The 17,131-nt window shown below is 33.2% G+C and overlaps 4 protein-coding genes across 4 annotated transcripts; all 4 read left to right on the forward strand.

Annotated features, from left to right (window-relative positions):
- Positions 1-4,287: 4,287 nt before the first annotated feature.
- Positions 4,288-6,379, forward strand: LOC108559952 (protein APCDD1-like; the record flags this gene model as incomplete). Its single annotated transcript, XM_017917345.1, has 3 exons — positions 4,288-4,411; positions 4,856-5,130; positions 5,247-6,379. Coding segments are annotated over 3 exons (1,532 nt in total), but the record flags the coding sequence as incomplete, so codon positions are not given.
- A 1,111-nt stretch (positions 6,380-7,490) lies between these two features.
- LOC108559958 (sodium-coupled monocarboxylate transporter 1-like) lies at positions 7,491-10,364 on the forward strand. Its single transcript, XM_017917351.1, has 8 exons — positions 7,491-7,711; positions 7,790-8,067; positions 8,334-8,553; positions 8,610-8,750; positions 8,924-9,142; positions 9,402-9,672; positions 9,748-9,902; positions 9,955-10,364. The coding sequence occupies exons 1-8, from the start codon at positions 7,500-7,502 to the stop codon at positions 10,193-10,195; spliced, it is 1,737 nt and encodes a 578-aa protein (XP_017772840.1). The 5' UTR covers positions 7,491-7,499; the 3' UTR covers positions 10,196-10,364.
- A 1,544-nt stretch (positions 10,365-11,908) lies between these two features.
- LOC108559956 (sodium-coupled monocarboxylate transporter 2-like) lies at positions 11,909-14,315 on the forward strand. The gene is made up of 9 exons (XM_017917348.1): positions 11,909-11,996; positions 12,085-12,299; positions 12,349-12,626; positions 12,678-12,897; positions 12,947-13,087; positions 13,144-13,362; positions 13,419-13,689; positions 13,740-13,894; positions 13,949-14,315. Exons 2-9 carry the CDS (start codon positions 12,091-12,093, stop codon positions 14,223-14,225), a joined length of 1,770 nt encoding a protein of 589 aa, XP_017772837.1. The 5' UTR covers positions 11,909-11,996; positions 12,085-12,090; the 3' UTR covers positions 14,226-14,315.
- Positions 14,316-14,774: 459 nt separating this feature from the next.
- LOC108559953 (sodium-coupled monocarboxylate transporter 2-like) lies at positions 14,775-16,906 on the forward strand. The gene is made up of 8 exons (XM_017917346.1): positions 14,775-14,900; positions 14,952-15,229; positions 15,284-15,503; positions 15,628-15,768; positions 15,826-16,044; positions 16,100-16,370; positions 16,421-16,575; positions 16,636-16,906. Exons 1-8 carry the CDS (start codon positions 14,863-14,865, stop codon positions 16,904-16,906), a joined length of 1,593 nt encoding a protein of 530 aa, XP_017772835.1. The 5' UTR covers positions 14,775-14,862.
- Positions 16,907-17,131: the final 225 nt, after the last annotated feature.

A 17,131-nucleotide genomic window follows, 5' to 3' on the forward strand; every position in this document is an offset into this window, starting at 1 on the left:
ACTTATTCATTATAAAACTTAAGAATAAGAAATATTCTATAATAAAATTAGTTTATGTTCTTAACAATAAATAACGACAATTAATAATCTTAAGTTTTAGATTATCGGGATTTCGATATTGTCGGAATTTTGATGGTCGGGATTATGGTAGTCGGGATTTTGACATAGTCGGGATTTTGACATAGTCGGGATTTCGAACGTCGGGATTTCGATACAATCTGGATTTCGATAGACGGGATTTAGGTTGTCGGGATTGCGATTGCTACCGGTAAAATATAGTTTAATTATTATCTTTAAAATTCATTGGTTATTAATATTTTTTTTATACCTAGTTTAAATACTAAGGACACGGTTGGATGTGTGTGGTCTTAACGCTTGTTACTTAGGGAAATTGTGTTTGTTCAACATCCCAAATTGACAAAACGTACCTCTCACCTATCCAAATATTAACCTTGACGCACATTGCTTTACTTTAGTATGCTGGTGTTCTCAACAAATTTATAGTTGATACTTTACTAATCAATAAACTAAGTTTTTGAGTAAATTTAGTTTACTTAGCTAATTGAACTGTAAATTTTTTTATTTGTCCTATGTCAAAATTATAACTTTTAACATTTAGGGGCGGCAATTTTGCTTCATTTCTTGTGTATTTTCTTATGATGGGTGGTTTAGTAGCCCAGGGGCGCCTAATATCTTGCCCCTGATTATATTCGTTGAATATACGTTTTTATTATAAATATTTATACATATTATATAAGTTTTGGAAACACTGATTTTGAGTTTATTCATATACGCAGCGGCGATTCCTCAGTGTTGAATAAAGTCCAAAGATTATAAATTAATGACACGGTCTACGATAAGGTTGGTGGTTTTTTAGATTAAAGAGATGAACTAGTTTGGATTTACCATTGTTATTATCTGGGAGTTTTATTATTATCTGAATTTTTGTGTAAGCGGTCCCCAAACAAACGCAATAAATTTTTGAATGATTTACGCAGACGGCACTTTTATCACAGCGCCTAAAGCCTCTGCAAACGTTTACTATTTTTTTGGTTCAGAACAAACAAACCTCTACAAAGTGCGTCGTTCGTCTCTGAAAATGTATATTGTTATATAGTTTGTTTTTTTTTAATGATTTTATTTACAACAGTCATTAATAATGTTTAATAATTAAAAATAGACTAAAATTAATTTATTTACTTGCTACTTGTCAAGTAAAATTGGTAATTGTGCTTTTTTTGACAATTTTTGTGTACTAACCATTCCTACATGATAGTTAAAAACAATTAAAATAATAATCTAGATTTATTTGATATTTTGGTAATCAATAAAAAAAAATATAGAAATTATATATAAATAATACAATACAAAAACTTAGTTTTTGGATAACTTTTAGTCAGTTTTAAATCATTTTAATAAGAAATAAAGAACAAAATTTCGTTAAAATTATATTAGTAATTTGATATAATGAAAAAATATTTGAAATAATCTAGGGGACAAGTTTTTATTTTGGGGGTTGAAATTTAAAAAATTGCAAAATTTATTTTTTTGTTAATTTTAATAAAATTCTGATTAATTGAGACTAATTTGAGTAAAATGCAAAAAAGAGTATAACAAAATATTTCTATTACAATTTTTAAATGTATTTAATAAAATTTCATCAATCAAAAATTCAATCGTTTTCAATATTTATAAATCAACAATCAAAATTTCTAAATTGCTTTTTCTAAATCAATTCTTTTTAAATTCATTTTCAACAATTGCATTTAAAAACTGAAAACTAGTTTTTTTAGAACTTAGTTTATATGATTTAGCAATTCTATTTTATTATTCTTGTAGACGTTTTGTTCACTTTTATACTATATCTTATTTTATAATTTGTAAACTGGTTATGAAACGACCGAAAGTATAAAGGTTCCAACAATAACTTTATTAAGTAGGTCAAGTAAAGTAATGCAAAAACTAGTGCACAAATCAATGTAACATTGTTATAAATCTTAAGTAGTTTTCCATATTATGCACGCATTAATTCATACAAATATTTAAACAAAGCAATTTTTAGATAACAAACAATTTTCTTTACACATATTATCTAATAAGCGACAAAAATAATATTTATCCTGCAAACTGTATCCTCGTGTAATTCCATTTTACACTACAAAAGCTTATTCAGAATTTCCCAAACTCCTCTAACAAGCTTAAAGCACATAGGGTTTTGCCACCCTCGTGGACAAATAATATCTGCGATCTGGAATGCGAGATAAGCCTTCATCCCCCATCGGTGACAACAATTAATGGGAAACTACCTGTGCGAAAGCTTAACTTTTCCCAAATCTCGTTCGATCTTTTATTTCCTTTTAACGAGTATTTACATTCTTCTATTCTTTTCTCCACGGGTCCGAGCATAAATAATAAATGCAGTCCTATAGACGGGACTGGCGGGGGGCCGAAATGACCGTAAAATGGACCTGTCAGAGAGATGGTTTTGCCCCCCGCAGTGTCAACCCGAAAAAAAGCAAAGGAGAAGAACTACCTTTGTATATATGTGTGTGTGTATATATCTTTGGGTGACCGAGGCCCGAAATGGCATTCGTTCTTGGCATAGCGAGCTGAATGTATCGGAATTCGAAACTTGGAAACACACGTGCTTCGACAGAGGGAAGAAACACAATTTCGGTTTTAGTGCTCACTTCTTTTTGTTCCTTCCTTGCTCACTGCTCTTGCTGCTCTCTCGGTTCAGTGTTTATTTGCATTCGGGACACGCGATACATCTCCGACAATTGCACTTAATTATGTTTACCTTAAGATCCTGTCTGCTCTGCTTATCAGCTCTACTCAGCTTCAACTGTAAGTATTATCTTTAAGTTTCTATTAAACACATAATCATAGTCGTCAATTGTTCACACAATAGTTTTCATAAAAAATCAAGTAGTATAATCACATATATATTTACATAATCCTTGAAATTGTATTGAATTGAAGTAACTTTTCCAATTCTGAAATAATTATTTCTTCATTTCAATTGTTGCATATTTAGCTTTCTTCTAAAATAATAATTTATAATCGAATACAACTTAGATTCAACTGTTTCTTTAGGAAAAATAATAATTTCTTCATAATATATTGTAATGATAACAATATTATTTCGTTATCTAGTGCAAATAATTGTATTTATTACAAAAAAAATTAATAACAACAAATATAAATTATTTCTGTATTGAAATAATCAGAAATTTCAAAAGTTGACAAATAATTACATTTTGTATAGGTTTTAGATCATTTATAACGATAATTGGACAAATAATAACTATGATAATTGATTTAATGTTGTAATTATTTCTATTAAAGATGTAGTATTTGTCTTTTTCCAAATTAAAACTGGATATAAATTTCACCTTTCCTCCACTAATTGCCGACTACATAATTTGTTGTTTTAGCCCAGAAGTTTCGACTATTTTCAACTGAAAGCTTATTATAGACCGGAAACGTGCATCACCTTTTCTAAAAGCGTTTGAATAATACTCTTAATTGGGCAGACATAATTTGCCCTATAACACCTTTAGACAATTAACAAAAGTAGTAAAACTTGCAGTTTTCGTTAAATTATCAATTTCCGATTAACTAATTTATTCCAATTGAGAATTAATGAAATTAATTGAATTAATTAACAGAGCTCAAGTAGTAATTAAATCTCTTGAGTATAGCAAATATTTTAAAAAAAAGAACCTTTTTTTTGTAGTTGGTTGTGTGAATGAGAAAAAAAAAAGAAGGTTGAAATGCTGTCTGCAGGCCATATTTTCTTTAAGAAACTCGAACCATTTATTGTCGCAATTGTGTGTCCAGGGTTTTGTTGCGTTTTACGGGGCCCTAAAAGTTCTAAAAATATGCAGCGACGTTATTTAAAACACCCGACACCGAACCCCGACTTGATGGTTTGATTTATGCGTTTGTGGGAGGACGGGAAAGTATTTCTGCTAAGCGACACCATCATCCATCCGTCTTTGAGATGGTAACGTGAAACCCCCTCGGCTCCACTAACAAGACAAAACAACTGCTGTTATTAATTTTTTTTTCGAAAAATTTCATTCCATATTTTTATTTATTTTTCATGTGTTTTGTGAGAGCGGAATACGAATTCGACAATTAAAGACTATTTAAATTGTAAAATGATGTTTTTTCTACCTGTGGTGAATTTCGTTAGGGAGAGACGACGTGAGGTCCGAAAAGGGCCCGTATAAATATTAATGATTTTGAGATTAATGTGAGATTTTTTTGTTGTTGTTGTAGATGGTCGAGCTTTCGGTGATGGATCTCAGTGCGAGGTGGTTGCAGCCCGTGTTGCGCTGGAGAATCAAAATACTGTTGTGGACAGCAGCTCCAGGATGTTGTCGGGAACTTGGCTTTCGGAAGGGTGAGTTGATTCTTCTTTGTTTCGGGTTTGAAACGAAACTGGAAATGGATGAGATGGAGAGGCGAAATTTATTCTCCATTATTTTAAAATAGTCCGACGATAAATTCGAGGTAGTAGTAGTAGTAGCGTTTCGGGCCAATCCTTATATGGAAACGTGCTTATCCTGCGGACGGAATAAGCGGGGGGGGTTTGTTTAACATTTTAAATACCGCCTGACGAGCTGAGCAAAAAGCGAACAAAACCGAATAAAGAAGGCAAGAAATAAGTCAACTGTCCGAGGACTTCACTTTCGTGCCGATTTACATAGGAATGCCGCCTCCTCCTCATCCTCTCCATACTCTTCTTCTTCTTCGAACGTCGTCGTCGTCCGTACGCGTATAGATTTTGAGCAGATAAATGAATCTCGTTACGCCTTGTTTATGCTCATTGAACATTTTGTTGCAGATGCGAGAACAGGCCTGGACCGGAATACGTTCTCAGATCGTACACTTTCAAACCGGATGGAAGTTACCGCTTCATCCAGCATCATTACTGGGATGACTCCTGCTCCACGCCGAAGCTCACCATTGTCTCTGTCGGTCTGTTGCGCATGAAGAAGGGATCCATGTTCCACGGTGATTCTTCCGTCGGCTTCATAAGACCCATCAACATCTCCATCATACCGCAAGATATTCGTGCTACCAAAGAACTTGACGATTTGGTTGCTCACGAGTGTCCAGGTAATTAAGTCATCCACTAAACAACTTATTTAGTTCATGCATCATCAAAAATATGATAAATATCATAATTTACAGTTTAATTATACATAATTTATTAAATCTAATATTTATTTTAGATCAAAACTGGAAAGCTTGGAGGAGATACGATGAGCATTTGGTATACGAAAACAACAATTTCTTCAAGCAAACCCATTACCAATCCAGGGAACAGTACACGGGAAACTCGATAAGCGGTCGTCAGATGTCTCAAAGTTCCGGAGACATAAGTTGCCTAGGATCACTAAAATGGGCCTTCAACGAGCTTAAGTTAATCAAGATCCAACTGCGACCAATCTTCATGAATTCCTTGGACAAAAAGAAGCCGAGAAACTACCGCTTCGAACTCCTCCTTGGTGACATACACTCAAGAACGGAGCACCGCGAAAACTACTCTCCAACATCGTACCAACAACCGTTGATCAATCACATCCCCGACGGTTCAATCGTCAATGTTAACAGCAAAAATTACACGATCAAGAATAACTGCAACATTTGCGCAAATTTGTTTTCGAGCAGTAAAACTCCTCCGCATCTCTTCGAGAAACCTCATCTACCACCGTTTATTTGGGGCGAATGGACTTCCACGCGTTGCGAGATTAGACCTATGGGATTGTACTTAACGCGTAAATTCAACTTCTTTATAAGTAATTCCGAATGGGTCGCGGATCATAAATTCTATGATGATCCGTTTTGCACCATACCGAAATTCGTCGCAAGCGTTTCAGGACATTTTTCTCTATCGGCAAAGAACACCGTAATACCTGCAAGCACCAACATCGATTTGATATTGGAGAATGCCAGTTTGATTATACACAGTCGTCGGATGGTGCGTGAGATGAATCTGCTGAAGACTTGCGGTCCGTACAATTGGAAACTGGGGCAAGCTCAGGATCTGAGTTCGACAAGAGGATGCGCACAGTTGGGAATTTTGGTACCTTCTGTGCATTACGACATCGTCAAAGTGGAGATCAATTACGAAGGAAATTGTCTTTTGTATTTGGGACAATTCGATACTGACAATATGCCTACAACAAATGCGGATAGACCTTCCGCTTTCCAAGAGCCTTTGGTTAAGTGCGGAGAAGCTCCCAACTTCATAGGCGAAGAAGACGAGTATTACGACGATTTAATGATGTACAATTCAAGCATTCAAACTCAAAACCTAATACACATATTGATCATGTCTATAGCATTAATTAAACTACTTTAGTTGATATTTCTATCGATAAAAAAAAAACAAAGACTGATTTAACCTTTTCATGTGATTTGTACATATCTCTTCAGTTATATTTATTATTAATATTAAGTGAAGTATTTTCATGTGATTTGTATATAATTCTTTCAATTTAGTATACACTAAGTTAAACTACCTTTAGTAGCGTTTAAATGTAATCCTGTGATCTGTATATAGTCGTAATATCTAAGAATAATGTTTTATTTTTATATTATTTTCTTATACGAAACGGGACAACCATCCAGTGATAGTAAATATCTCATTTGTAAATATTGTACAGTAATTTAGTAATAATAAAACAACAAAACGGAAAATCTCCAGACTGCAAGCGTTTACCATTTTTTTTTTCAACCTCTTATCGTAAACGTGCAAAGTAGCAGTGTTTATTAAGCTTTAAACAAAACTTTCACGAGGCAAATCCTTTTATTATCTTCACTGCAAAAAAGACAAAAATTACCAAAATTAAGCAAATTTATAAGTTAGTGAAAACTGAAACAAATTTAATAAAACGTTAGAATTTATTAATTTAAATCATGCTTTTGCAAAGACTTAATTCGTCAAAAAGCGAAACTTTTTTAAGTTATCCGCGTCTCCAGTGGACAAATGTTTGTAAATAATAAAAATCTTTACGTACGTTTTTAGTTGATCCATGCTCATCTGGATTTGTCTACAAATAAACTGAATTTTCTTGAAATTTCAGTTAATAACGTTTGTTTTTGCATTTTCACTGAACATTAATCGATGATTATAAGCAACAACATTTGTAGATGAATTTTAATTAGTTAGATAAAATCATGCTTCCTGTGTAAACAAAGTCTAAAATACTTTTGTTATTTAGTTAAACTAGCTTAAGTTTAACGAGATAAAAATATATATACATATTAACATATTTTTTTTGTTGTACAAATCTAAATTTAGTTTTATTTAATTTCGCTTTACGTACGCGAATCGGATTTCTATGACAATGTGTTTTTTTTTAAATTTTATTTTCATCTGCTTTAATCCCTTTGTAATCCGTCGGGGAAAAGCGTATAAAATAGTCGCCGTTTCGTTGATGTAGGTGATTTGCTAAATTGTCGTCCAACATCTCAGAATCATGGACGCGATCAATGAGACCCAGGCGAATCCTATGCACGTCACCTTCTCATGGTACGATTACACCTTCTTCTCGATGATGCTGGGTCTGAGCGCACTCATCGGCGTGTACTTCGGCTTCTTCGCTAAGAACAAACAGTCCAGCGCGAATGAGTACTTGCTGGGTGGAAAGGAGATGAAGGTTGTACCAATCGCGATTTCTTTAACGGCAAGGTGAGCGTTTATAAAAAAAATATGTTAGATTAATTAATGGAATTTGTTAATTGTTAATTAACTTTGAATTGTTTGCAGCACGGTTTCTGGAATCACGCTTCTTGCAGTACCAACGGATGTCTACAGATTTGGAGCTACCTACTGGTACTACTCGTTCAGCGCCGTCGCCGTTTATCTCATCACCTACTACGTTTATCTACCAGTCTTCTACAAACTACAATTAACCAGTAGTTACGAATATCTCAAGCTCAGATTCAACGGGAAGATCCGAATTTTAGCCTCTTTCTTATACACCATAGCCAATCTTTTTTATCTGCCAATCGTCATTTACATTCCAGCTTTAGCATTCGCTCAAGGTAATTGAAGACAAATTGTTTATTATTGAAACTTTCAGATACTGAAGTTTACACAAATATTTTAAACTTTTCATAAATTTTGGAAAATTATACAGTTTTTAAAGAAATACACACATTTATATAAGACTAATAGATCATTACAGACACATATATATATATATTTTTACTAATATATTTAATAGTTTTCGCTCAAAATTAAGGAAAAATTAGAAGTAAAAAAAATCATAGACGTATATTTTCAAATTGTGTTATTATAAAAATTTCAGCTACTGAAGTAAACATTCACTACGTAACGCCTTTAGTATGCGGCGTCTGCATTTTCTACACAACAATTGGAGGTTTAAAAGCAGTAGTTTGGACGGATACTCTTCAATTCGTAGTGATGATGGGTTCGATGTTCGCCGTTCTTTACATGGGTATTGCTTCAGTCGGAGGATTCGGCGCGATGTGGGATATTTCAGCGAAAGGTCAACGTGTAACACCAGAGTACAAAGTTAAAAATGCTTAAAAACAAAAAAAAATATTGATTATTTATATTTCAGCTTCACTTTAGATCCAACGGAAAGAGATGGTTTCTTTGCAGTTCTAGTTGGATCAATCTTCGGATGCGCCAGTTACATCTCCATCAGTCAAGGATTCGTCCAGAAATACCTTTCAATGCCAACTAAACAGGACGTCCACAAGTAAGTGCTAAATTTTCTTTTTTTAACTTTATTTTCAATATAGCAACACTTAGTGTGGGTGAAAAAGGTTGAAATTGGACTAATCGAGGAACTAAATACATAAAAATGATCAAAATCGGACTATGCGAGGTATTGCTTAATTTGTCTTTTGGTAATTATTTATCTGTTTTCAGGGCTTTAATGCTGTTTGCTGTGGGAATATTCATTATCATTTCGTCCTCGGTATTAACTGGATTAATTATGTACGCGAAATACGCGGACTGTGATCCGTTTACAGCCAGGAAAATCGTCCAGCACGATCAAATCCTTCCTTATTACGTCATGGATGTAGCCAGCAGTATTCCAGGATTATCTGGTCTATTTCTCTCCGGAATATTCAGTGCTGCTCTTAGGTAAAGTTACAAAATATTATTTGACAAACTTTTTTCTTCTAATCTTTTTATATTTTATAATTACACCAGAAGCGCTGTTTCGTATCTCAATTAATGACAGATGCTGTATTTTTCAAGATTAAGATAATTATAGATAAAACTATCGCATTTACATAACGTCTAATAGTTTTGAGTATTGTATAAAATGTATAAGTAATAATTATATAATACACGTGCATAATATTATTAATGTTCAAAGATCTTGATTGTATTTTTTCAGTACGTTGTCGGCATCAATGAATTGCCTTTCCGGATCGATATACGAAGATTTCATAAGTCCGTTTATGTCTAAGGATATAAGCCAGAAGAGAGTGAGCAACTATTTGAAATTGATAGTCTTCATCATTGGTTTGGTGAGCACGATTTTGGTGTTCGTCGTTGAAAGGATGGGCAGCATCCTTCCGTTCCAGTTCAGTTTGGGAGGGATAACGGCCGGTCCGTTGCTCGGATTGTTTTCACTGGGAATGCTCTTCCCTACAGCAAACTCTAAGGTAAACCTAGTCGATGCAAACCAATTAAGATTGGATGTTTAACAAAGACTAAAAAACACGGATTTACCATTTTAGGGCGCAATGTCCGGCGGAATCGGATCGCTGATCATAATGTCGTTCATTATCCTCGGCTCGCAGATAAACAAGAATAAAGGACTCATATATTACGAGCCGAAGCCACTCTCTATAGATGGATGCAACTCAACAATTACGTCGCCCGCTTTCGAACTGTAAGAGTGAAAGACTTACAACAGTCATGCAAAATTAATTCTTCAATTTAAGGAACACCGCCTCCGAGGATGTCTCCGCTCTCTTCAGGATCACACACTACTATTACGCAGCGATGGGTACGTTGTTGGTGCTGCTAATTGGATTGCCGGTCAGCTATTTCACGAGGAACGAAGAGGACGTCGTCGATCCTGATCTGATAAGTCCCGTTTCCAAATGGATGCTGAAAAAGGAGAAGGGAAAATACTACGATGTCAAAAAGGCACTGAACATCGTTCACAGCGAAAAATGCTAATATCATCAAAACCAAGGCTTTCTCCTCAAAACGAGAAAGGATCACATTTTTTCGTACCTATGGTACTGCTCATCAATTTTTTTTTTTGTTAATTACGCATTTTATAAACGCAATAAACCAATTCGTTTTTAATTGAAATTCAATTACAAACTGACTGTTATAGTTATAACGAAACAATAAAAGAAATATTTGAAATTACATTTTTTCTTGTAATCTCTATTAAATTATATTTTACAACTTCAATTATAACAAATATTTATAACCAAAAATTGTGTTTACTCATTTTTTAAATACTTGATTAAAAATCATGAATCTCTTTTCAATTATTTTTTTTTTCTTGACTTCAATTAACAATTATAACAAAACAATAAAATAGAAACATTGCATTCATAGACCCATTTGTAAATCAATGTATGTCAATGTTAACTTTAACACTTACCCGTTTGTTTCTTCACCTATTAAATAATTCAATTAGCAACAATTAAACAAGTGCGTAGACAAACAACATAAGAAATGCATTGAGCTCAATTTGCAAATAAAATAGAAGAAAATCAGAAGACTTTTCTTTCTATTCGTTTTCTATGAGTTACGTATACAGTAAATCCCCCTATAACACGATACCCTTATAACACGGTATCAATAAATTGTGTTATACAAGATTACTAAATTTCTTATATCGCGATTAACTTTTTTATTTGTTAATGATAAAATTATAAGCATTTTATTATTGCAGCAATTAGTAAATATATCGAAGCTTATATTTAACATTGTCAATTTACGCAAGGAAGCAACAGTTGATTACTTACTTAAAATGTAATTATTGGCTTGGAATAAATGTTGTCAAATAGTGGAAAACTATAAATAATGTGTGTAGCTCATTTCAGTACACAGAACTTCCATTACAAAGGAATCCGTGGGCGCAAATTTAAAATAATTAATTCAAAAACATTGCGGAACAAGATAAGAATAAAAAGCACGCGTCATTTGATTGCAATTCTTCAGAAATTTTCTTTTTTATCGTGTTTGATAAATACGTCGTAACAATTAATTAAGAAAAACTAAAATATTTATGTCATTTTTCTATTTGAATTGATAAGTAAAAATGATCGGACTTTGACCCACTTTGGAGCCAATAACAAAAAAATTGTAAAGAAATAAATACTTAACATTTTAATTACTTATGTTAATGCAAGTTGACGACATTGTGACATTTGTGTGCTGTTTTTTCAACAATCTAATATTTATTGTTGACTATAAAAGTGTTTACGGTTATTAAATTATATAGAAATGTATGTTTGGAGTTGCAAAATGATTGCTTAAAACTTTTATTTCAAAAGCAAAAAAAAAACATATTGTAAATATTAGCAAATATTAATGATAAGAAGTTCAATTAATACTGTAAATAAATAAGGTAATTTTGTCAAATTATAGCTTTAATATGTAAATAAAAAGAATTATAAAAGCTTTTAATAAATATTAGATTTTAATTTGTTAATTACAATACATTATGTTAACGTCATGTGATTAGAATTACGATAGGAATGCACGTTTTCAATACTGATTAGGTCTTCGTAATTACGCAATAATTAAGTAAAAAAGCAAAAATAAGCGAAGAAGTGGCGGAGAGAAGGGAACTAAATACGTTAATTCCAGTTGTTGTTTTCGTGTCTTCGAAGAACATTGCTTTTGTAAGTTAATTTATGCACGTATCATTTTATATTTAGTGGTCGACGAGAAACTTATTAGTTCATAGCTGTGACAACGAGACGAGCTGAAGGAGTTTACACTTACATATTTTTGGGTAAGTTTTTTAATTTATTACAATTATTAATATGTACTTATTTTATATTATAATATCAAAAAATAAGCTATTTTCTTTAATAATTTAGATTATCATGGAGAATACAACAAATCACGTTTTCGAAGTAACTGATCTGAAGTTCTCTTGGACGGATTACAGCTTATTCGCATTAACATTGCTTTCGAGCGCTGCGATTGGCGTATATTTCGGTTTCGTCTCGAGAAAACAGAATACAGCAAAAGATTATTTACTGGGAGGAAAGCAAATGCACCCAATACCAATAGCCTTATCGCTAATATCATGGTAAATCAATCACTTTACTTCAACAAGATTAATAAATCTTCATTTTCAGCAACGTTTCAGGCATCACGATAATGGCCGTTCCTTCAGACGTCTTCAGATTCGGTTTTCAATACTGGTTGAGTGGTTTAGCAATGCAGCTGTGCATCCTCATAGCTTATTACATAACGTTACCAGTCTTCTTCCACCTGGAAATATCCTCAACTTACGAGTATTTGAATATGAGATTCGGTAATCGCATGAGGAATTTGGCTTCAAGTTTGTTCGCTTTAAACATGATTTTGTACCTACCCATAGTAATCTACGCTCCGGCTTTAGCTCTATCTCAAGGTATATTTCAACTGTAATTTTGAAGATCACAGTTTTGATATTGAGTTTTAGTTACTGGATTCCACATACATATAATAACGTTATTGGTTTGCGGCGTTTGCATTTTTTACACGACAATTGGAGGATTGAAAGCTGTAGTCTGGACAGACGCTTTGCAAGGTCTTCTCATGATGATCTCAATTGTAGCTGTCGCCATTGTAGGAACCGTTTCCGTTGGCGGTTTTAAGAAAGTCTTTGATGTAACATCGAAGGCAACTTTACTCGACATGAAGTAACTCACTTAACTTGTGTAAAAGTAATTCTAATGTTTGCATTTCCAGTTACGACGTTGATCCAACTGTGAGAGATACAGTGTGGACTATTCTTATAGGTTCGATTTTCGTTTGGGCCAACATTATTTCTGTGGGTCAAAGCAGCGTGCAAAAGTGCTTGGCTTTACCCACTTTCAAAGAAGTTAAATCGTAAATGAACCAACAATTAATTCTCGATTTGTACCAAAAAAAAAATTTTTTTTTAGAGCTTTCATTATATTCACCATTGGGATTGGTATCATAGTTTACGGTAGCGTTTACATAGGTCTCTTGATTTACACGCAGTACCACGATTGTGACCCATTGAAAACCAAGACAATCAGAGTCCCCGATCAACTTTTACCTTATTACGTTTTGGACGTTGTCGCCAAAGTTCCTGGTTTACCTGGTTTGTTCATTGCTGGCGTCTTCAGCGGAGGTCTCAGGTTAAAAATAATTAAAATTAATCAATTAGTTTTTTATATAATTAAATATGTTTTAGTACTTTATCAGCGGCGATGAACGCTTTATCTTGCACCGTTTACAAGGACTTCATAGCTCCGCACATGTCTAAGGATTATCCTCAGGAAAAAGTTGGAGTTATCCTCAAATGGCTTGTCGTCGTGATCGGTATAATCTGCACAGCCATGGTCTTCGTGGTAGAGCAATTAGGAAGCATTTTACCATTAGTCTTTGGTATTACCAGCATAACTGCAGGACCTTTACTTGGCGTTTTCTTCTTAGGAATGTTGGTCCCAAAAGCTAACAGCAAAGTAAGCTTTTTCCAAAACAATAATTACACAATTAATCCCATAATTTTAAGGGCGCTTTATCCGGTTGTTTATCAGCCTTGGCAGTTTCTTCAGTCACCATAATAGGCTCATATTATTACAAAATGAAATACCGCATGATTTTGGATATAAAACCAACGACGATGGACGAATGCCCAATTTCCAATAATTCAACACTACTAAACCCGTAATTATTAAAATTGTACACTTAAAATCATAGAATTAAACCCTTTTGTTTTAGTCTTTCACAAGAATCGGATTGGGAACCTTTCTACTTATTCCGAATCTCATTTTACTACTACACTTTGCTAGGATTATTGGTCGTTTTTCTCGTGGCGATTCCAGTCAGCAAGTTAACAGAAGATTCTGAACCGAAAGTATCGAAAAAACTAATTAGTCCAATCATTCATTTTCTGATGGACGAAGAGGATGAAAATGAGAATCCTCCTAATTACACAGCGGTCAAAGATGACGTCGAATTGGAAGAATCGAAAGAATTGGATCCGTTTATTAAATGATTATTTACATATATTTTTATTGTTTTAAAATTCTACAGTAAACATTTAAAACAAAAATTACTAGAAACTGTGATTCATGTAACATCAAATTTCGTGACCTATAAACTCAATAGTATTTGACGTAGTGTAAAGTATAATATTTTAATACTTGATCATTTTCACTTGAAATAAATATCTTTTAAACTTTAGTTTGAATATTGAAATACCATATTTACTTATTTCAAGTCTTACAATTTACTTTATTCATTTAATCACAACTTAATTATTATAATAACAACAATGTAATGGATTGGATAAATGCAAAACAAATTAACTAAACATGTAGATTAGTATCGAAGAAATACACGAGTATTTATAAAAGCTGCAGTGCATTGTTCGTTTTGCCATTCATTGAAGTTTCGTATCCAAAGAAAGTATAGTTCATAAATAAACGAGTAATTTTATTCTATTCTATAAATTTTTGATTGAAATGGATAATTTCACCACTGAAGATTTTCACGTAACAAATTCAAAGTTTTCTTGGACTGATTACTCCTTGTTCTTGCTAACTTTGATAGCCAGTACAGCGATAGGAATATATTTCGGTTTCATCTCCAAGAAGAAAAACTCCAATGATTATCTTCTTGGAGGAAAGCAAATGCATCCCTTACCAATCGCTCTTTCCTTAATCTCGTGGTAAGTCCATCATCTCTTAATTACTTTATTTTCCAATTCAATTTATTTCAGCAATGTTTCTGGTATTTCTATTATGGCAGTTCCAGCAGAGGTGTACAGATTTGGAGCTCAATACTGGTTGAACGGATTCGCCATGCAACTGTCCATAGTCGTAGCCTACTACATTACGTTACCTGTCTTTTACAACTTGGGAATATCTTCGATTTACGAATACTTAAATATGAGATTCGGAAGTCGCTTGAGGATTCTGGCTTCCGCTTTGTTTGCTATGCAGATCATACTGTATTTGCCCATAGTAATCTATGTTCCAGCTTTAGCTCTATCTCAAGGTAGACGTGTATCAACAATATTGTAACAAAGACTAGTAATTATTAAGCTTTTAGTGACTGGTTTTAATATAGAAATAATAACTCTTCTGTTGTGCGGAGTTTGCATATTTTACACCACAATTGGCGGATTGAAAGCTGTAGTTTGGACAGATGCTTTACAAGTTATACTCATGATGGTATCGATCATAGCTATAGTTATAATCGGTACGAATTCAATTGGAGGCATCAGCAAAGTATTTGAAGTTACCTCAAAAGAAGGTTTATTATTATTAAAGTAAGTTAATATTCAACAATAGGTGAAGATACAAGCTTAATTTTTTAAATGCATATTGAGTTGCCTAGAACAACAACGACAAAAATATTATTTGAAGATTAAAATTAATTTATAATATTCACAGTTTTGATACAGATCCCACAGTTCGTGATACAGTATGGACAATACTTCTGGGCTCTATTTTCTACTGGGGAAACATAATTTCCGTGGGACAAAGCAGCATACAAAAGTGTTTAGCTTTGCCAAGTTTCAAAGAAGTTAGAACGTAATTTTAATTAATTTATTGAAATATTATTAACATTAAAAGTCTATGATTTTTTAGGGCTTTGATAATATTTGCCATTGGGATTGGCCTCATGATTTATGGAAGCATTTACATAGGTCTTTTGGTTTACACAGAGTATCACGAGTGCGATCCACTAAAAACCAAAACTATCAGAGTTCCGGATCAACTCTTACCTTATTACGTTTTGAATGTTGTTGGTAAAGTGACTGGATTACCTGGCTTGTTCATAGCTGGTGTCTTCAGTGGAGGACTCAGGTATTATTGATGAAATTAATATTTTGTTAAATGGTGATTCTGTAATAAATTCCAGCACATTATCGGCAACAATGAACGCTGTTTCTTGCACAATCTACAAGGATTTTATTGCTTCGCGCTTACCGGAAGGATATCCGGAAGAAAAAGTAAATGTAATCTTGAAATGGATAGTCGTTGTAATCGGTATTATCTGCACGGCAATGGTTTTTGTGGTGGAGCAACTTGGTACTATTCTACCATTAGTTGTTGCTATAACTAGTATAACTGCAGGACCTATAGTTGGAGTTTTCCTCTTGGGTCTGTTAGTACCTAGGGCTAACAGTAAAGTAAGCTTCGAATTTATTTAAAATTTTAAATTATTGTAATCAAATTTTAGGGCGCTTTCGTCGGTTGTCTATCATCCATTATAACATCTTCATTCACAATAATTGGTTCGTATTACTACAAGATCAAATACCCAATAAAATTGCACGTGAAACCAACGTCAATTGATGAATGTTCGATTAACCAAAACGCTACAATAATCAATGAGTAATTCGAAAATCTAATTTATTTTAGATACAAATAAATTTGTTTAATTACAATTTCTAGATTTCTGCAAGAATCAAACCCAGAACCTTTTTATTTATTTAAAATTTCGTTCTACTATTACACTTTAATCGGAGTTTTGGTGGTTTTCCTTGTCGCAATTCCTGTCAGTTGGATTACGAAGAATTCAGAACCGAAAGTAACGAAAGCTTTGATCAGTCCTATTATGCATTGGGCGATTCATGAAGACGTCCAAATGAATCAACAACCACCAACATATGTCTCTGCAACCAACGATGTTGAACTGAAAGAAATCGATTCATTACTTGAATAATAATAATCCGGCTTAGATCAGTCCGGATTAACTTTAGTAAGTTTTGTATAAAAAACAAATTAAACTTTAATTAAATAAAAATAAATTCTAAAAAAAATTGTGCACAAAATGTATTTATTTTTATGCATAATCCCTTAAATCTATAATCAAAACGAACATTTTAAAGTTATGTAAACTGCAGCGAAATGGTAGGTAGTGTATTATAATGACCTTCATAATAATTCT

This window comes from Nicrophorus vespilloides, unplaced genomic scaffold (assembly GCF_001412225.1).
Source record: "Nicrophorus vespilloides isolate i.1.1-1 unplaced genomic scaffold, Nicve_v1.0, whole genome shotgun sequence".
NCBI classification, from domain to species: Eukaryota; Metazoa; Arthropoda; class Insecta; order Coleoptera; family Silphidae; genus Nicrophorus; species Nicrophorus vespilloides.